This window comes from Hyaloscypha bicolor, assembly GCF_002865645.1.
Source record: "Hyaloscypha bicolor E unplaced genomic scaffold K444scaffold_92, whole genome shotgun sequence".
NCBI lineage: Eukaryota > Fungi > Ascomycota > Leotiomycetes > Helotiales > Hyaloscyphaceae > Hyaloscypha > Hyaloscypha bicolor.
In genome coordinates, this window is record NW_020194594.1 from 495429 (window position 1) to 515532 (window position 20104).

At 45.1% G+C, this 20104-nt stretch overlaps 9 protein-coding genes across 9 annotated transcripts; 5 read left to right on the plus strand and 4 right to left on the minus strand.

The window, feature by feature from the left end:
- Positions 1-2323: 2323 nt before the first annotated feature.
- K444DRAFT_631043 (uncharacterized protein) lies at positions 2324-3587 on the minus strand (the record flags this gene model as incomplete). The annotated part of the gene is made up of 3 exons (XM_024883291.1): positions 2324-3066; positions 3121-3197; positions 3478-3587. 3 exons carry the CDS (start codon positions 3585-3587, stop codon positions 2324-2326), a joined length of 930 nt encoding a protein of 309 aa, XP_024735352.1.
- Positions 3588-5011: 1424 nt separating this feature from the next.
- On the plus strand, positions 5012-5620 carry K444DRAFT_631045 (uncharacterized protein; the record flags this gene model as incomplete). Its single annotated transcript, XM_024883292.1, has 1 exon — positions 5012-5620. The coding sequence occupies one exon, from the start codon at positions 5012-5014 to the stop codon at positions 5618-5620; it is 609 nt and encodes a 202-aa protein (XP_024735353.1).
- Positions 5621-5914: 294 nt separating this feature from the next.
- On the plus strand, positions 5915-6644 carry K444DRAFT_631046 (uncharacterized protein; the record flags this gene model as incomplete). Its single annotated transcript, XM_024883293.1, has 2 exons — positions 5915-6183; positions 6413-6644. The coding sequence occupies 2 exons, from the start codon at positions 5915-5917 to the stop codon at positions 6642-6644; spliced, it is 501 nt and encodes a 166-aa protein (XP_024735354.1).
- A 211-nt stretch (positions 6645-6855) lies between these two features.
- On the minus strand, positions 6856-8143 carry K444DRAFT_432659 (uncharacterized protein). The gene is made up of 4 exons (XM_024872784.1): positions 7818-8143; positions 7634-7757; positions 7364-7581; positions 6856-7313 (listed from the first exon to the last, which is right to left on the minus strand). Exons 1-4 carry the CDS (start codon positions 7998-8000, stop codon positions 6942-6944), a joined length of 897 nt encoding a protein of 298 aa, XP_024735355.1. The 5' UTR covers positions 8001-8143; the 3' UTR covers positions 6856-6941.
- Positions 8144-8287: 144 nt separating this feature from the next.
- On the minus strand, positions 8288-9385 carry K444DRAFT_644005 (glycosyltransferase family 25 protein; the record flags this gene model as incomplete). The annotated part of the gene is made up of 2 exons (XM_024884910.1): positions 8288-9154; positions 9224-9385. The coding sequence occupies 2 exons, from the start codon at positions 9383-9385 to the stop codon at positions 8288-8290; spliced, it is 1029 nt and encodes a 342-aa protein (XP_024735356.1).
- Positions 9386-10725: 1340 nt separating this feature from the next.
- Positions 10726-12175, plus strand: K444DRAFT_631048 (uncharacterized protein; the record flags this gene model as incomplete). The annotated part of the gene is made up of 6 exons (XM_024883294.1): positions 10726-10744; positions 11009-11072; positions 11134-11167; positions 11229-11295; positions 11573-11704; positions 11883-12175. The coding sequence occupies 6 exons, from the start codon at positions 10726-10728 to the stop codon at positions 12173-12175; spliced, it is 609 nt and encodes a 202-aa protein (XP_024735357.1).
- Positions 12176-14601: 2426 nt separating this feature from the next.
- Positions 14602-15081, minus strand: K444DRAFT_532054 (uncharacterized protein; the record flags this gene model as incomplete). The annotated part of the gene is made up of 2 exons (XM_024875051.1): positions 14602-14775; positions 14827-15081. 2 exons carry the CDS (start codon positions 15079-15081, stop codon positions 14602-14604), a joined length of 429 nt encoding a protein of 142 aa, XP_024735358.1.
- Positions 15082-17425: 2344 nt separating this feature from the next.
- On the plus strand, positions 17426-17964 carry K444DRAFT_614225 (uncharacterized protein; the record flags this gene model as incomplete). Its single annotated transcript, XM_024880500.1, has 1 exon — positions 17426-17964. A coding segment is annotated over exon 1 (339 nt), but the record flags the coding sequence as incomplete, so codon positions are not given.
- K444DRAFT_614226 (uncharacterized protein) lies at positions 17807-18333 on the plus strand (the record flags this gene model as incomplete). Its single annotated transcript, XM_024880501.1, has 3 exons — positions 17807-17836; positions 17888-18028; positions 18059-18333. The coding sequence occupies 3 exons, from the start codon at positions 17807-17809 to the stop codon at positions 18098-18100; spliced, it is 213 nt and encodes a 70-aa protein (XP_024735360.1). The 3' UTR covers positions 18101-18333.
- Between the last annotated feature and the right edge of the window lie 1771 nt (positions 18334-20104).

The window sequence follows — 20104 nt, forward strand, 5'->3', positions numbered from 1 at the left end:
ACTGTTTATTACAACAGAATTAGGTTTCTGTTGAAAGAAAGAGAAAATATTAGAGACCCCAGGGAAGCAAACAGAACCTGTACACATTTGAACAAAGCGCAATGCAAAGTACTTCACTCATGCAATTTTCGAGTTCCGGCTAGTACCTGAATATTAAGTACTGACCTAATCGAATGTCGAATGTTGAAAAGGTATTGACATAAGTCCACGGAACGGAGGCGACTTTGTTCACACGTGACTTGTCACGTGTCAGAGCGTGAAAAGGGGGCGAGTTGACACTCGACAAATATTGTAAATTGCGTAAATTGGCATGTTAACCACGTGCATAAGAGAAACGCGAATTAGTTCACCTGCATAGTCACTCTGCTCCGTTCTCTTCCAAGGCCACGTGGGCTGATTCCTCTGTTTGCATTCCACATTCCGCAACGGGCTAAGGAGATTCCATCGGAGGACCCGACCATTCGAAATTGGCGAGCGTTCAAGAAGTCTGAATTGCAGTTCTGCTAAGCATCGAGAGCAATCTCGAAGCATTGTCGAGGAGTCAAGGTTTTATCATTGTATACGCGACGGTGAATCTGGACCAGATTCGCTCCTCTCATATTATTGTAACTGCAAACGAACCTCTGAAAAGCACTGCTTTTCGCTCCATCTTCACGCTCGCCAATTCTACTTGCTCCTCGGTCTCAAGGTCTCTTCGAGAATGGTTTCCGATATGAGTGAAAACGTAAGACACGTACCTCGGCCTGTAAAATACTGTTTACTGACGCAATTGAAGGACGCAATCAAACCTCTAGACACCACCTCTGAGATAGAAACGACGACCACCCCAAGTGTCGCCACTCCGGACGATAGCAGCACTCTGGCGCGATTCCCTGCAGATTCAACGCCTCCCCCTCTTCTAGCACCCCCTTCTCCTCTCCCAGCGTCGACTCCCACCGAACCCAAAGCCATGGCCGTCGCCAAATCAAAGCAGCAAACGCCCCAGAAGCCCATCAAACAGAAGGGCCGCCACTCCAGGAGCCAATCTCCCTCTCGCCCTAACCAAAAAGCCAAACAGCGATCTGAACATGTCTCAACCCCTACAGAATCGAAGAAACGCTTGTCCGGCCACAAAAACCTCCCAAACGTGATTGTCCTCCCAACCCGAAAGCGATGTGGCGACCACCTTCCCTCCTCTTCTCCAGCAACCAAGCGCCGAGAGTTCAGAGAATATACTCAGACCCATGCTCCAAGACCACGCAACGACCATTGGTCTCCTCCCTCTTCCCGCGCCTCATCTCCAGCCCGCTCTGATGCACGTGTGGTTCCAATCTCGGCAGCTAGTTGGTACTCTAACCTGAAGGCCACATGTACAACACCCTCACCAGAAATACCTCGACCCCGAGTGGCTAAACCATCTTCAACTACCTCTGGTGGCAAGAAATATCCAAGTTTGACGTCTGTTGCGGTTGAGAAGGTTGTGGATGAGGAAGAGGAAAGCAAGATTTGCTATAATTGTGGGAAGAAGGGACATTGGTTTATGAATTGCACTTCAGGGTGTGGCAGATGTAACGGGGATGGACATAGGACGATTGATTGTGTGGTCGTGAAGCCGTATGTTCGTTTAAAGAAGAATCTGGTTGGCAAGACAGGTCAAGTGGGAGCCTAAGAATACATCCATATCTTAGGAGATACAATGGATAGCGAGGTCTCAAGGGACAAATCGATCTTCTGGTTATTAGGCCAAGGAAGAGTGCAAAAGGTAGTGGCACTGTTCTTATTATTTGGACTAAGAAAAGGGAGACTGTATCCAGCATAGATGGATGCTTCTTCGAGGATATCAATTTGACCTCCAAAATTTTGTCTCGGAAACATCTAAAGATTATTATTTTTCCAAGCGATCACAGTTTTTTCCTGCCATGGATACTTGCAACTCATCGTTTCAGACGCTAACCCTAAATCTGTATTATATCACGGTATTTATTAATGGCGAAAGGGAGAGAAGCACTGGCATGGTAAGAGATAAATATACGCGGCTAAGAATCAGTGATGCCGAGGTGCCTGTAAAACACGGCCAGGTACCTCCATAGAGGTGTTGAATGGAAATGAACTTCCAGTAAGATTTTAAAGGACAGTGCAGGAACTTCCCTTGGTTTAATAGGCTACTGGACAACTTTTTTCTTTGCGATGCTTTACAAAATGACCGGATATCTTTGACAAGCGTCTCCAAGGTCCGCCAAGCATTGTAGACCACTCAACCACTGTTCATCGTCGGGCAAAGCGGTGCAATTGGCTCCTCGACTAAAAGAGGTACCCATCCCACCATCCATACGGCAGCCTTAATTCAGTAACTTCTCCTTTCCATTCCCTCAAGCTCTTCCTCCCTCCATATTTCGCCATCATTCTTCCGGTTGCTCGCCCTTGAACCACAAAACAAGTATCCCCTGTGAAACTCCCCACAAGCCGTGCAACGATCCGGGCAATGCATCCATCGATGGCCAATCCGATCGCAGTTATCGCAGCACAGTAGATGGCGGATTATTGGTCGAGCATCATTTGGATTTCCGCGCTTGGAGAAGAATTCATCGTCAGCAGAAGAGCCGTATAATTCGTATTCTTCTTTGAGAGTGAGGACTCGCGTGTAGGCAGAGATCGGGTATGGAGGTTCTTCGACGGACTGCTTGGGATCGGGTACTGGCTCAGTGACTAATGGGTCTTCGGCAGGGGGATCATGGTTCTTATCGGATTCGAGGCAAAGGTTGGTGTCAGGGAGGGCAATGTTCCGGTCAAGTGCGGGGGAGTAGCTGATTTCTGGGGGGGCATTGTCCTTGTCAGTTGAGGGGTGTTCGTATCCATTGATGTCAAGCGAGATGTCGAGTGCGCTCTTAGAATTTGATGCTTTTGACGACAATCTGTCTGTTTCTTCTTCGACAACGTCGTGGCTTGCGTTACCAAGATTTTGTTCATTGGCCATGACAGTATCGATGTTGGCATCCTCCGGAGAATCCATCGTTGAAGAAGACATACTCTCCGCACTATTCGCCTGGTGGTCGCTACATTGTCTAGCCGGCACGACAAGTTCTTCCTCTAGTATTGATTTGTCATTTAGTGGTCAGATCGAACGGACAGGAAGATAAATACTGCTCTCTTGGGGTGGAGTGTCCTCGGGAGAAGCAACCTTCGCCCTGGTGAAGTAGCCTCTCAAAGTGGCGGAGAATCTGTCCATGTCTCAATAACAGAAGATAAGAGCAGCGAATAAGTTGCCTTGTGGTGGGATGAAATCAAGCCATAAGCTGGCTAAGTTGTAATTTGCGGTCACGTCAGGGGTAGAATTTCAAGGCTCCGTTCTCCGTAATATCGACCGATAGTCGGGCATACCACGTGATAGATAGGAGATTGCGCTGCTGGCCTCGCGATAAATCTGCTTGAAAATAGGGTGGTGAATTTGATGTACTTATCTTTCAGGTACAGCACAATCTAGCTCCTGGAGTCTCATACCTCTTCCCACTGTCCAGCATCCTGCCGGGCAATCCTAAGTCAGAAATTTTCTCATTGTTCAATTTTTCCGATGTCAATGCAGCCCACCCTCCCCCCATGACATGTAGCATTTTGTGATACAAATTTGCACTTAGATATTTATATCTGGCCCTGGGTGGACAAGGTCAGAGTTTTGCCCTCGGTAGCTTAAATTAGATCGCTGGCGAGTTCTGGAACACCTTGGCGCCACACACTTCGATCTTCAAAAGCAAACTCCCATTCCATTACGTTTCTCAAGTCCACGATTACCAAGCCTGTGCTCATTATTATAGATTTGATTCTCTCTTATTCCATGCAGTTTCTGTCTTTGTTTACTTTCCCCCCTTTTTTTGTTGATCCAGCCTCGATAAGCGGGAACTTGGCAGTCTTGTCTGGAACAAAGTATTCTAAAGCTCTGAAACGGTTTCAAGTAGAGATATACAGCTAGAATCATTCAGATTTTCGCTGATGCTGGAGCTCTTGCATAAAGTGTGACGAGAGTTGTGTTAGGCTTCAACTTGTACTTTTGAACGCCTTCAGCCGCCACCAAGTCAGAGTTCCAAGGCATCGTCAAGGTCCATTTTAATGAGCAACTCTTCCATTTACAGCGTCATGATTTGCTCAAAACTCCCGATTTTCCACGCTGAAGGAACGGGCTGCAGCAAACTGCATCACTGCGAAACAATTCGACGAAGTTTACAATGTTGTTACGAAACGGCAATCATGCAACTCTGAGGTACTAGTGAAGATGCACAGAACTACATGGCAGTGTTGTGGAGTTGCAGTGTGTTGCGTAAGTCGATTCCTGGATAGTAAACACATCCAAAATGTTGCTGAAAGCTCTACTGACGCTCCAATGGTCAATTCTAGTACAGGATACTGCGTTTTCGATCCCATTTTACATCAATTCGAAGGGTTGACCAAAGTTGAGCGTGGTGCTAAGCTACTCACTTCTGAGATCGAAACTCTAGCGAGACTCAAAATATATAGCAAGATGAGCGAAACTGCTATTTCTATAGCGGAATTCGCACTTGGTTTTAACAATTCTGGATCTGCATGGGCGCAGGACGCAGCTATTATCAACCAGACGGAAGAAGTAATAGAGGGTGATGCTGGAACTGCTGAAGAGAATGGAAAGTTGAGGCATAGGGTCAAGGAACTGGGGTCTCTGTTGGAATAGTGGGTGGGAGCTAAAGAGTTCATTGTACGACGGAGGTGCCTAATTAGACTCACAGGAAGGAGAACCCGAGGTATACAACGAGCTTTATGTGTATGAGAAGGGCCAAATCAGTTATGTTTAGGGTAAATAAATAAATTTAGTCTCGATTTACTATAATTGACTGGAAATTCATAAAAACAACACAGACACAAGAGAACAAATTACGTTGTCAAATCCTTCGGCGTAGATTCTTGAATTCTCTTGTGCTAGAACGTTCTTATTCCTTCTAGAAGCTCAGAATCTCTGCCCTTCTACCCTTTCCACCTTAACCGAGCTAACTTAATATCCTCGCTCGCCATGCCATCTCCATTCGACGCCCTGGTAACTCCGACCGCCCTCTCTCCTACAGACGTCAATGTGGGTGCTATGCACCCTAACCCAATCCAAGAGACCCACACTGCCCGTGTGTCAATCTTGGCCCATGGAGACCAAAGTATGGCTCTTGATCCCATCGACCAGCTCAACCGCCTCAACCTTTTCGAACTCATCCCCAATATTCGCACAAAAGACGAAATTATCCGAGCCCTACAATCCGAGAACAAACAAGTAAAGGCGGAGAACAAGCAATTGGGCGCAGATGTCAGGCGCTTGAAGAATATCAGCGAGCAGCGGAAGGACGCTCTGTTAAAGTGCGGAGAGGAGATGGATGCTATGAACAACCGACTTTTCAAACTGTTGAAGGTTGAGACCCAATTGAAGAAGCTTCAAAAGGTTGTCGGCGAGGCTCTTGAGCCCGTCGGGGAGAATAGGGGTGAAGATATAGTGGAGAATTCGGGAGAGGGGGGAGAGGCCAAAGGACCTCAGGGAAAGAGGGGCAAGGGAAAAGGAGCAAAGAGGGAGGTTGAGAATGAAGATGAGGAAATAGAAGGTTTTGGACCGAATAAGGGTGCTAGAGTTGCTGAATAACAGAAGGAGTTTAGGGGAGAGAGAAACTAGAGTCTGTATAGAGGTTGGAGGGTAGACATGGTCCTAGAAGAAACAACAAAATATGAATTTCCTAATACATTTGGTCCTGGTTAATTTCCAAGCGAATTGAAATGTCTGCAATTGTATTTAAAGAACGGGCCGCATACGAGGCTCGCTCACTTCCTTCCCCCATATCTGGAACTACAGACTGTAGTCTGCAAACCACGTACTATACCCCTCGTCGACATCTCCTCCCAGCAACCCATCTGAGAAACCATCTTCCCGGACACCGCCATGATCAGCCGGGAACAACACTCTCGGGACCCATTACAAATATATCTAGCTATCCTAGCTATCTTCTACGTCTGCCACGAGTCTAGATTAGTAGCCGGGAAGCACTACACCAAAGTCACCAAAAATACTCTGAAGAAGTACAACCTCTCTTACCGGCATGTTTACATCAACTTTGACATGGATCATTTCTGCCACGACTGGGTCCATCGGTTGAATCAGGACTTGTTGGTCTCGTACACTTTTAGGCTTGAGGAGGTGTGCAAGATCAAGTAAGCCTTCTCTTCCTTCCCACCTTTCTCTTGCTAACTACGAAGGGTATTTGAGGCAAAATTAAGATACACAATTTTCCTCCACCACGAGACATATTCTTATTTAGACAATGTTTCGAGATTGGCGGTCTGGAAAAAATTCATCTTCAGGTTGACGAGATATCTTCCTGCGTGTGCATGCAGATGGTGATTTGGTCGCGGGGTTGGCTTTGAAGTAGGACTGTGCTAGGTTTGAGAGGGAATTGAGGGCTGATCCAAAGAAGGGCGGTGGCGGGTTGACGTTTTCGGCAGAGATGAAGTGGTCCTTTCAGGAGGAGGAGAGTCAGATGATGGATTTATGGCCCATTGCATCGAATCCCCACCTGGCTGTGAAGGCACCGAAGAAACGGGTTGTGCCGAAGAATCAGAGATCCCCGAGGAAGCTGGAAGTACCAACGCTTCGGTGGGCGATGGGGACCTAGGGGTAAAGACGAAGGAGAATAAAGGAGAGGAGTAAAAGCGGGAAGGCTGCAAAACAACTTGCAACTTATTGAGAAGAGAACTAGTTTCTAGGTGGCTCGTGCAATTCGGTCTAGATTGTACATGAAGAAACAGGTTCATTGGAGTTACGGAGCGTAGACAGGAAAATAAAATGGGCCTGGCATCATTTGCTCATCATCCGAGCCAATGTCCCAAGTGTCCTAGAACAGCACTGTCCCATTGCTCCATCATTCCATCTGTATCCGAATAATAAACTTCCCATTCGACGCGCCACAGATCTAGTATTCCATTGACTCATGCTTGATGTGAGTATTATTTTCTCTCTTGACCTCCTTCTTGACCTTGTTCCTGCCCTGTTTGTTGCTGGCACTGGCTTCGTACTTTTGAAGCCTGGCCGTAAGGGACTTGATCGCATCATTCCTCTTGCGAATCGTGTTTTGTGTGTTTTTGATCTCTTTGGTTCGGTTTTCTAAGGTGTTCTGGAGCTTTTGAACATCCCGAGGAGTGCCTGTGTGGTTTAGCTCCTGAAGGTTCTTCTTGAGTTGCTTGATAGTGGTGTTGCGCTCCTGAATGTCCCTGTTCTGCCAAGCGATTGTATTCTCGTGTGCCTTGACCAACCCAATTTCTGTCCGGATCTCGCTCTCCCTGATCTACAAAATAGTCAGCGGTGGCAAAGGGTCTGTTCCGTCGATGCTCATACCTTGATGATATCATCCTTGCCAGACATCAGAGCCTTGTTAGCCAACAGGGTCTCTTCCTTGATACTAAGAAGGTCATCCTTGCTGTGTATGATCAAATCCGCCCGCTGAAGCGCGACCTCCAGCTGCTCGATGCGCCGAGTATGATTCGTTTCGCTTTGACTCAAAGCAGCGACAAAGCAGTCGTAGAGAGGGTCTTTGCCAGGGAACTCTTCTTCGACTGAAGCGGAATCAGCTGACCTCAATGTCCCAGTAGTTCTTGGGTCACTTACAGTAGTACGTCCAAGTCTCACGTTCAGCCAAGAATTGATGGTAGATTGGCGGCACTTCTGGATGGGAGCAGGATCGTTGGGCGGCTGCGTGGCATGTGTGGTAGTAGTCACTGACTTCTTGAAGCTAAAGAGGTCAGTATTCAATGTCCAGGATACTGAATGAACATTGGAGTTGAAGACTCACGTCGAGGTTACGTTCTTGAGCTTTCTGGCCTATGGCGTGTATCTGGGAGTCGTATTGTACCTCCATGTCTGGTTGATTGCTGACAGATTGTTCTGAAACCGATGGTAGATTGCCACCGTTCCGACTTCGGGTTGTCGGGGTGTCGTTGATGCGGGTAATCAACCTTCCAGTGGAATAGAACATCGGAGGGAGTGAATATGTGCGGGGCTGACAGTGAGCCCCGAATCACCTTTGGCCTGCGGATCACATGACGATTTGTCATTCTCCCAGCCCGGACGAGGAGATTGAGAAGAATAGCTTATGTATCAGAGTTTCCTCAAAGTCTATATCAAAGAGCCTGTCATCTCATGTCAGTTCTTGTTACTCACCTTTCTTCCTGTCTTTGAGGCGAATTGGAAGCACATAGAAATGTAGGTCCTGAAGCCAATGAGCCCAAACTAGTACATTCGAATTCCTCATCTCAGATGTCGTTACTTCCTCAAACAAGTACTCCCAAACAGTACTCGACATCTTGTGCTGTGCAAGACATTGGGCGTGCTCCCCATCAACTTCTCAAAATCGTCTTCCTCTGCTCTGCTACCAGCGCCATTAACCCCCGCCACCTCACTGACATACCCGAAGTCCCTCGGCGGAACATAGTGATGCATCAACTCCGGAGTGACCACGAGGCAACTAAGGTCTTTGCTTCTACACCCATGCATTAAATGAATATCATAAGCTTCGTCTTCTCCCTTCCCCGCCCATATCGCAACCTTCTTCGCTCCTCGCTTCGTCAGCGCATACCCAATAGTCCCGACCGGATTGACACTTCTCTGCATAACGCGAGTGCCAGGGGTGAAACGGTGGAAGTATTTCTTGGCCCATCCTGTATACTCAGCTTCCAGGGGAGCCGACGGGTCCTTGAACTCAATCCGTCTCGTGTTGTTGTCTGTAGGTTCGCCCGAATGTCCTATCCAAAGAATGTCCCATGATTTCCCGTACGGCGTCTCATCTTCCTCATCCACAAAAGTAAACTCTCGTACCGCGGATGAAATGAGCTGCATCTGGTGCTTGATACTGACATCCCAATCCGCGTCGTCCTCGAGGATAAGGACAGTCTCGAGGTCCAGCGCGATGGCGTATTTTACCAGATCCAGATGGGCAAGCCAATTGTAAGCTTGTCCCAGTCCAGGGTGTTTTCCTTCGGCTGGTCCGAGATCACGGAAGACCTGGATGAACTCGGGAGTCGGGAGGGATTGGACCGGGATCTCGACATCGAGGCCAGTGTAAGCGGCTGCAGCTTTCAGTCCTCTTGTTCTCCAACTTGGTGATTTGGAGAGAACCAGAATCTTTTGAAACTGTCGAACTTATTTAGTCATGAGAACTTCACGAATGAAGCGCCGAGATAAGCGGCTGCGGGGACTCACTCCGAGGGTAGAGTTTCTTGCAGCGTCCTTGGAGCGAGTGCGGACTGATGATGCCGGCTCATGGACCAGGTAATAGCAGGTCAAAAACACCAATCCGAATCCGATGACAAAATAGCGGAAGGGTTGAGCTCGGAATCCGCGCCGAGCTTTCAGCGCAGGCATCTTCTATGGCGTGATGTGGACCCGTGCTCGGCCCCTTTTCCCAGCACTCTCACTGAACTTCACAGCCCGAGTTGGCCGCAGTCCTTGAGTGCAAGGGCTCCTCTTATCACCTCATGTTATGGGTCGGATGAAATGTGCACCCCATGAATGAGAACGAGAGATGGTGCGCGTCTAGATCCGAGGCGGAGCAAAAGAGTCAGGTGTGCGAATTTTACATTTTGGGTTGTCATTCCGACCAGCTGCAGGTGCCAAGGTACCAACGGCGTGAGGGCACTGAGATTAAGCCAATCATAGAGAACTTTCCCCTCGCGGTGGGTGAAATTGCCACGCTAGTGGCTGCACGCGAATACCCCTTGTTCGGTTAGAAGAGAACAGCTCCTCCAATCAGACTACTCGCATCTATGCGGCCGCTAGCGCTGGCAATGTCTCACCAGGCGAGGAGATAACTCAGTCAATTTTGTCCCCCTGATCGCGCCCAGAAAAAGTAGAGCAAAGCTATGTGCAGTTATCCTCTCGTCCGGTGAGACATTACTAGCATATCAGCCACAGCTGTGGCACCCAATAAAATCCCAGAAGGTGCCACACTCTATGGCTAGTAATATCTCGCCAGGCGAGGGAATAATAAAGTATATACTAACTAGCGTTGAATTTCTTTCTTCTTTTAAAAGTAGTTATTAGAGACCCTAATTGAAATTATTATTACGGGAATGTGCTATATAATATAATAGGAGTCTTACTAGGAGACTCTCAAAAGAAAATCGATTAATAATATAGTTGTTTGCTATAAGTGTTGCATGGCAACTGCAGGCTAGTCACGTGTGTTTAACTCACGTGACCACACCCACTGTATTTAGCTCTGGCCATCCGCGCCACACCTCTCTTCCTTCCATATCCTTATTATATTACAATACAACCGCATTTACTGCAACAATAAGGAAGTACTCGGGCAAATTATCCTCAGCATTAGAACTAATAGCCCGGGTGAGTTTAGGACAGTTGCGGTTTGGTTTTAATTTGCAGACTGCTAGTTAATTATTTTGGCCCAGGGGAGAGGTTGTTAAAAGCGGAAAGGGTTCAAAGGGTCTGCACAAGAGTGAAAGGAGACTATGGGGTGGATTTGACGCGTCCCTGAAATGGGAGACACAGTTAACGATTTTGGCGCAAGCCCCTTTTGGATCACCTACTCCAGCACTGTCTTCCTGAGGCTTTTGCCTATACAACTGACGTCCACCTTACCTGGTTTTACCTCGCGATCTTTAATTGTCCATCTGGGCGACTAGTCTCCCCGTGTGACTGGCTGCATTTGGTGGACTGGTCTTGTCTCGGTGATTAGTCTCCCTATGTTGATTGGTATCCCCTGTGCGTGACCGGTCCCTGTGGGTGCCTGGTTTTACTGCAAGTAGAGTCGCGTTGGAAGTCAAAGGGTATCGTCATGAAAGTACCAGGTAGCTCGTATACAATGGATCTGCATATCATTTCAACCAGAGAACTTGGGTCATTCACAAAGGATGGGCAAGATGTTTTATCACAGGAAAAAAGGGAAGCTTCAAATCTCGCATCTGGGGATGGAATTCCAATCGCCCAGAAAAATCAAATTCGCTTCTGAGTAAATGTTAAATATAGCCATAGTGACACTCCGTGTCAAAACACCGCCTGCTTATCCCACCAAGAACCCCAGCACCTCAAGGTGAGTCGACAAAACATCTTTCCAACAAGTATGTACGTACCACCTGCAACTAACCGACAAGTCCAACCCTCGAGAGCGGCCGTACCGAGGACTTGGTAAGACTCGGCATCGGAGTCCGATCACGGGCATCTATCTAGCTTTTGCTGAAGGTTGCAGGCGGGTAGTTCGCGCAAGGCAGCTCCCGTACGTGATGGTCCAGGAGCCGCCGACACGGGTAATCCAGGTATGGGAGAACACGCACCCAAGTGGTATTGAACAATTGGTCGTGGGTAGGTGCCTCGTTGTGAGTGAAAAAAGGGAGGGTGCAAGATATTTTGGGAGGTGTCCGACGAAAGCCGACGTTCTTGGCGTATCCTGGCCTGAAGAGCATCCTTTCGAATTTGACGAGGAATCGATGATAGAATCTGAAACGAGGGATACATTTATCAAAGATATACTTAAGTATACACGCGCTCGCGTACTCTTCGCCAACCCATTCGCCCATTAGCTTGACTGTGTAGGCGAGCGGGGTGGAATAATCAGCCTCGTTGATGCGAATTTTGAGAAGCTGGAAACCTTGAAGAGTCTGTTCTACATCGTTCAGACCCCTTCGCAGCACGTTGACACGCTCTATATCGTCAAAAAGGCTACAAGTATAGAAGAATGGCGACAATATCGAGCTCGAATCCCCACAGCTTAACTCGCTGTAGATGTCGTGTTTAAGTAACGCCAGGCCAGGCAGGTAGAAATCCCTCAAACAGCCCAAAGTGTAATCCAACAGAGGTAGTGCATTACTGCTGTTGCTGTTGTGCTCCTTGTGTCTTTCTGCAGTGCTTGGCATGTCGTCGGCAATTATCTTTTCGTGGGAAGCTTTTATTGCATTGAGGATTTGGACACCAGTGGTGGTTGGCTTTATCGGGCTTAACATGCGTGATCTGGTGTCTCCCGAGGTCCTTCCTGAGGGCGCAGACGTGCTGGCAGCCGGGCCATTGGCACTGGTGCCTCCTCGGTCGAATGCGCCTTGCATTGCTTCGGATGCAGACAGAATTTCCGCTAGAAGGAGTACCATCCGGGGACGGCGCAGCGAGTTCTGGAAGCAGATTATTGAGCACGGCAGGACTTGAAGTTACAGTGCTTAAAGACGATGTTGGCTCTGAGAGAAGAGCATAGGAGTTCTGAGCTGCAGACGTGTCGTCGTCTGTGGCTGCCGAGGATACGAATTATGCAAAGGCACTTGCCGAAAATAGTCTTGCGGGGGTGAGGAGGTAGGTGGTGGACGAGTACTCGCGCGCGGCGGTTGCTGCTGGCCGTCACCAAAGCCAGTGCCGAGTGTATTCGAGAGGTCCAGAAGTCTGGGATCGATTGTTGCCTGAGTTAGGTTTTCGGATAACTCGGGTGAGGGAGGTTGGGAGCTGAGAGAAAGTTCGAAATCGAAGGAGTGTGGGGTAGGGTTTAATGAATCAGAATCTCCGTCTGCGTTGGCAAATTGCCAGGTTGAAGTATCAGATCGAGCTTGGTCGCTTAAAGCAGGATCGACACAGGGATACAGAGGAGGTTGTACTAATTCATTGTGGTGGTCGGATTGGTTGCCGTGGATCTCAATGCCACGATGGTCGATGTTGTTGTGCAAGAAGTACAGGCAACTGACGTCTTGACCGATTGAGCCTGGTCACGCAGGCTTCCCGCCGCCGTAACGGCGGGTCCTGCGACTTGAACAGAGGTTGCTGGCCTCTTGACAACTTGCCAAGCGACTGCCCGGAAGGGCAGTGCTGCGATTGATGGACGCGGTTGAGATTCTTTGGGAGGACAAGAAGAAAAAGAGAGAGAAAGGGAAAGAACGTTCAAGAGATAAACCATTCCCTTTGTGAGGCCGCAATGCGGCCTCCATACTTGCCCGCCAATTGGAGCTGTGTTATGCGTGAGGCTGTCGAAGCAGATCCGTCCGTGGAGGCCTCATTTCCAAGCGCGGGGCATTAGATCACCGAGACCAGTGGATTAAACCGCTTCTGTCGCACGTGACTATTCCATCACGTGCACTTGCTCACTTCTTGAGACATCGAAATGCGGGAGGTCTCGGATGACTCTCTCTCGCAGATTGTTGAATCAACCTGTTTGTTGTGAGACTCTGTTTTATAGGTTATTGGAATAGGTCGCGAGATACTCCGTACCCTAGTGTAATGTCGCCTTGGGTGGCTGAGGCGACTGCTGCTGTTGATACAAGACACACAGTTTTTAAAACCGTCTATTTCGCTAAGCGATGTCCATAAATTTCATCCCCTCGTCTTTGAAAAATCCTTATAAAACTTCCTACAATCTTCAAGCCACTAAACACTAAGGAAAGATACTTGAGCTTCTTTTCTTTTGCCTAGAGCTTAGTTTAAAGTATTTGGATGTGGTCGCGTTGCGATGCGCAATTTTTAAAATTGTGAGATTTTGGTGTACCTCACCCCACTAAAAATAGACGATGTTCAAAAACTTTGCGCCTTTGTGCGATCTACGATTCGCAGAGGCCGCCCTGCAGGCCACCTGGGCTGGCGGCTACCTCATTCAACCAGCTCATGATCTTCGTAGCGAGCTCGCTGATCTATTTATGTTCTTTTGTTTTATTGAATGAGAAATGTCTACCTCTCGTAGCTATACAACTGTGGAAGCAAATTTCCCGAAGGGGACTTCAGGCTAAATGCGAGAAGCCAAACCTTACAAGAATTGAGTTTTCAAGTGTGAATATCAGAAAGGCCAGACCAACCCTGTTAGAAACAGACCGCGTCACTTAGCACTTACCCACAACCGCTCTTGATATGTTTTGGTAGTTGTGGTGCCATCTTGCGACTGCGATGTACGAGAAGTTCCGGGATATTGAGGCGGCGGGGTTTGCGAGGGGGTAGACTTGACGACACGGCCAATTTTGAAAGTGATACTTATAGATCAATTTTCAAAGCCTGGGCAGAATACTGTTGCCGGGCGCCGAGAGGGCGCACATTAAATTATTAAGCTCTGCATGTATTCCAACTTAAACTCCAAATAATTCCAAATGAATTGCCAGAAATCCAATTTCACTTTCGACTAAAGCAGAATATTCTCTTGATTTTTAAACAACCTCCTCAATCACTCAATTTTAATCGGGAACCTAGATTTGTCTGTGCAGATTTCCTCACGTCCCTCTTCGTTGTTGGAGCTATGCAATACTAACACAGCCGATGAGGAGATAGCGGGACTTGAGAGGAGAAGGATGAAGGTCTCACGAGAGTAGAAAATTTTTGGCATGTTCAAAGTAGGGTTGTATATGAGCAGGGAAATAGTGGTTATAATCTCAAAGTTCAAAGAAATACACATTTAGTCAGTCGTAAGGGATGGAAGCACGTAATGTGCCTCAATTTCGTGAAAGCACGATTCCTTTGTGGGAGAGACTTTGGAGAATATCAAATCCCATTGTATTTAATATTTGTCAGAATCATCTACTCTTAACAATTCTAGTTTCAGACATGTTAGATTCACAAGATACAGCACACTCAGTTCGTGGTACATCCATTTGCTGCCTTTGATTCAAGCATTAGCAAAGTACAATGAAATAGAATTGAAAACCCACATCCTTAGCATTCTGCTGATTTTGTTTGATTCCACCTGAGAACATTGTCTGCAAATTTGAGAGATTCGGATTATCTATATCAGGCGTTCCCGTTAATCCTTGAGCCAGCTTTAGCTCTCCCTTCTGTGCCGTGGCAACCTGTTTGTATCAGCAAGATGCGCTCTTATATAGGAAGAAAGGTTGTCTCACTGTGGCAAGTCCTGCAATTGCAGCATTCCCCGATGGGGCAATCTTTTGATTGTTTTGACGGATCGTGATTCCCTGGTTTACAATTGTGACAAGCTTGGATTTGGCGGTTTGGAAATTGCCATCGTCAGTGGTATTTGCGGAGAGGATTTTCTGTATGATAGTGGTTTGAGATTGCTCATTCTTTTGGACGGCAATGTTGTCGTTGATGCCTGATACTAGATTTTTGACTGCGGTCGAGCATGCGCCTCGTAGCATGAGAGTTGGATCAAGAGGGGCAACGGGAACTGCGGTGCATATCGTGGAAAGAGTGATGAGGTGGAGAAAAATTGTTGAACTTGTAGTAAGCATTTTGAGATGATGAAGAGAGGCTTCGTTGGCTGATACGACCAATGGCAGGAAACTGGCGATAGGAGTGCTGAGCTCCAGACAGGAAAAAAGTTGTGTTCTTTATGTTTTCGAGCTGGCACGAGTAACAAACAAGAAGGTGCGAAGAACCTCGTAACTTTCGCGCTCGGTTTGCATATTGCGAGAAACAAATATCCGAAGAAACAAGATGATTAGCATATTTGTGGTACGCCCGGTGGTATCTTACTCATATTTCATCTCTAACTTTAATCAAAGGATAATAATTGGCTCAGAAGTTCATTCCAGTTCGGCAGTTGGTTTATTCAGGACAGCTCGAATGCCTGAAGAGCAATGAAATGATCTCATGGCAAGCTCATAGTTGCACGCACGGCCATTCTCGACTGAAACGAAACAGCGAGCGGTTTGAAGCCTCGAGAAGATAGAGTTTGGTATTGCGTCCTGGAACGAACTGGAACCCGACAAGCTCGCGTGTTTCACGAAGGACAGGGACCTTATACTTCAAAATTACCAGAATAACTTAAATTTTCCTGGATTACGCTCTTCAAACCAGTTGTACGGCTAAGACAAATACCCTCGTAAGCGAATTTCTTCAGAAAGGAATAGATTCAGATGTGTGTAATTAACGGGAACAGAAGCTGCGGTTTTGATGTTGGAGAAAGCATAGGATGTGTTTCAAGGTTTAAGTTCTACCCACATGATGCAAACTTTAAATCCCGAGTGCTTAGCTGTAAATGAAGAGCGAAGTCCCCCACCCAAACAAAACACTTGTTACTTTCAGCTCGGACATGATTGATATGACTTCAAAACTTTGTTAAGTTAGTAAAGAAATGAGATCCGAATACCGACTCTGAACGAGTAAACAGCGGCCCAAAGGAGGAGTACATCAATTAGAGTGATTTTGATGCCTGTCACGAGCCAAGATATTGTTTGAAAACCAAGTTTCCGAAACAGAAGGATAGTTCCTGCCTCAGCTTGCTAACCTTCTAAACAAAGTATAGAGTACCCTGGGAAAATATATAATAACAATGACAATTTCATAGAACCTTGGTCGTAGAATAGCTAGAGACAATGAAATCCTGACTGGGAAGCGAAACACATAATTGGCTTTGATATAAGGTTACGTGGTGGGTGCGGTATAACTAATTAATCATTTTTTGTCGCCTCTGCCCTGTAATTAACGCGGAAAGTATGTGCCTCTCGGAAGTCAATTCTTGACTCTAACCGGCTTGAGTTGATAGACGTTAACGCGTAACGTTTCGCTCCTCATTTCTATGAAATTTTTGCATTACTCATCTACTAACAGTGTGTCAAATAAATAGATTAGGTTAGAATACCAGCTAGTAATCTAATCTATTTAAGCTAATTATAAATATTTATAAATATTCGAAATATTCGAAATATTTTAATTACTTTTTTAATATACTTTCTCTTAAAAGTAATTCTATAATTAATACTATTTATAAATAAAGGTCTTTAATTTTTATTATATTTTAGTATTTCTAAATATATTTATATATATATATTTGAGTATTCTTTATTTATTTAATTTTTAAGAAGATATCTCGATTTATTACTTATTTTATAAATATAAATAAAGCAACTTTATTAAAGTAATATTATAATTCTAATCTCTTAATTAAATATAATATAATTACTTTATTTAGCCTAGCTCTATATATATATTCTAGAGCTTCTATATCTTACTTTAAGTTCCTTTCTAGCTGGCAGGCTTAGTAATAATTACTAAGTAATTAATTAGTAATTGATTCTATATATAATTAAATACTATTAAATCGCATTAATTAGTAATCAATTACTAAATAATTATTACCCTATATCAAGCACTAAATTTTTAGTACCTATAGCCTATAATTTAGCGACTGTAGCCCTAAAATTTAGTAATAAGTAGCCTATAATTATAGGGCTTCCTTTCAGGGTGGGTAATAAGCCAGCCGGCTTATTAGCTAGCTTATTAGCTAGCTTATTAAGCCATTTAGCCGGACCATTTTTATTATATCAGTCAGTCAGCTGAAAATATACTAGCTTATAAGCGGCTGATTAGCTGAGGCTTACTAATATCGCGATTTTTGGGTCCCCTTAAAAATGCCAAAATGGGTATTTTTGGGGGGGTATAGCGGGTTAATTATGTAATAATCGCCTTAATAATTAGGCGCGATGGACTGAAAATCTCTTTATTATTTTGTACGCCTCGCACTTGATTCCTTAATTATCGTCAAAATGGACTCCGCACCCGCCCCCATTAGTCAAGCTTCTCGTGATCCATTAATTGGTCCTTCTGAATCGTTATCAAATATTCCGAATGCCTTTGCCCAAATGATGCACGGTACGCCTACGGAGCAACGGAAGGGCATACGAGATCGGTGCAATCGACTAGTGCCAACTTATAATCGAAACTATAACCCTTATAAGCCCCCTCCCGAAGATAGACGCCCTGATTACTTTCCATATACTTCAGGAGAGCCTTTGCACGATGATCGCCCGATTATAATTGCATGGCTTCCAAGAAAACACGTTATTGCAGGTGCTAGTAAGAGGAAAAGGACTACTTGGGTCTGGCAGCTTGGATACGCTCTTACAGATACAAGTAAAAAAGATGAGCCTACTATATGGGCATGCAAGCTTTGTATGCCCTTTTTATTATTATATTATGGATATATGCTTATTAATTTTCCAGGCCACCATAATACTGAATTTTCCAAAGGCCGGGAATGGTACTATAATAGTAACTCTCTCAAAAATACCGAAAATCACCTCCTTACCTAACACTTTCTCGATTACCAGGGAGATATATGGAGAGCATAGCATGGAAGTGATAGTATACAAGCTTTAGGCCCGGTTAATGGAGGCTATGAGCGTGCGATACCGTTCCGTTAACAGGAATTTATAAATGCGTTCGTTAAATAGGTTATAATGGATAATATTAAGTCTCGCAAAGCAGCCTCTTCCCGACTCAAGCGTGCCTTCAAAATTGCTAATATGCAAGCTGCAAATGCTTTACCGGTTACCCATAATACGGTGGAGTCCTGGATTAACGAGATGTTTTATTATTTTGAACCAGAAATCAAAGAAGAGATTCGGATAGCAAAATCACGAATACACTATACTTTTAACGGTTAGGGATCAAAGCATGAGAAAATTAGTATTATTAGCGTTATTATACACATGGTCAACTGCAAAGGAGAGAATGTAATACGCCTAATTGGGCTACCAGAGCTCCCTAATTATAGGAAACGTGGTGTTAGTAAGTTTAATTTTTTTTTGCTATATTTATGCCACTGTAAATAGAATTTTATATGGTAGTGTTAATAATTTACGAAAGCGGTATAGCGCTATTCGGGCGTTCCCGAGCGATTCTAGCCAATAGGAGCGCTTTGGCCGGACCTTAATTTACTTCCGAGATTACATGACTAACCCCCTCTATTAGATCAAGCTATAGTAATCCTACTATTACTTTAACGTTTTGGTATTAATAAAGATAATTTGGGCTATTTTGTACTTGATAATGCCTCTAATAATAATATGATACTGCAAGAGCTCGGCAAACAAATGGAATTTGATCCAATTCAGAAAAGACTACGCTATATGGGACATATCCTTAACCTTATTACAGAGGCTTATTTATTTGGGCAAGACGAGTCAAGTTGGAAAGAGAATTTTACTAAAGCAGGAGCAAAAGAGCGTCGAGAGCTTTGGAGATAGCAAGGAGAGCTAGGGAAGCTATATAACTTGGTTACACACGTTATGGGATCAGGGAAGCGATTAGACGTCTTTACCAAGTTGCAAATCGATTCTAATATTAGTATTGCTTTAGGCAAGTAATAGAAGCTTGTTCTGGATAGGGGGATACGTTGGAATTCGATATACTTAATAATTAGGCAAGCCCTTAAACTAAAAGAGGCCCTAAATATCTATGCTAACGATTTGAGAGATTCCGACGATTTTGATGATCAAGAGATCTTTCAAGAGGACTATATTACTACCGCTAAATAGAGAGCCCTGGAGATTATTAAAAACTAGCTTGAACCGCTTTTCCGATTAACTAAGGACCTTGAAGGTAACCACGATTTAAAAGACGGAGCACGAAAGGCATTACATAGTGCTTTATGGGAAGTGCTCCCTGTCTTTGAGTTCCTTCTTAGTTATTTTGAGAAGCTTGAAAAGAAGGCAAAAGCTAGAGATTTTAATGAATATCCTGGTATTCAAAGCTCAATTACTTTAGCTTGGAATACTATAATGTCTTGGTATAAGAAGACCGATAACTCTCTTGTATGGACAGCTTCAATGGTCCTATACCCTCGATTTAAGTTTACTTGGTTTGAGTAATACTGGACGTTACCTGGGGAAGCACGTACTCTTAGTTTAATGAAGACGAAGATACGTAAGCTTTGGGAGAAAGAGTATAGGGAGGATAACGGAATAGGTCGTACTAATTATTTCCCGGAGCCTGAAAGACAAGTGTCTTATCTAGAGGATATACTAAATCAGATGGCGCCTTCAAATTTATTATGTCCTGAAAGGCCTACACGCTCAAGAGATAAGCTTTCCTTATATTTAGCTAAACCTCCAACTAATCTTTTGGGCATTGCGGAGTATTGGAAAGCACGAGAGTCTGAATGGCCTTATCTTACTAGAATGGCATATGATTTTCTTAGTATTCCCGCTATGAGCTCTAAGTGCGAGCGGGTATTTTCCTCCTGTGCAAAGATAACTTCTCCTGAGAGTTCTAGACTATCAGGTAAGAGCTTATGGCATCACGAATGCTTAAAGAACTGGTAGAGGAGAGGGGCAATTCAGATGGAAACGTTTGGGGATACTATTACTCTAAACCTGAAGTAATATAAATTTTATAAAAATATATCTTCAACTGATCAGCTACTGATCAGCTAAATCA

Bases quoted from the DNA above. Each gene is read 5' to 3' on its own strand.
- K444DRAFT_432659 (XM_024872784.1), bottom strand. From the start codon at position 8,000: ATGTTCTATTCCACTGGAAGGTTGATTACCCGCATCAACGACACCCCG. The intron at 7,582-7,633 runs GTAAGTGACCCA...ATTCCGCTTCAG, and splicing joins TGAGACTTGGACGTACTACT to TCGAAGAAGAGTTCCCTGGC. The intron at 7,314-7,363 runs GTATGAGCATCG...ACTATTTTGTAG, and splicing joins GCAAGGATGATATCATCAAG to ATCAGGGAGAGCGAGATCCG.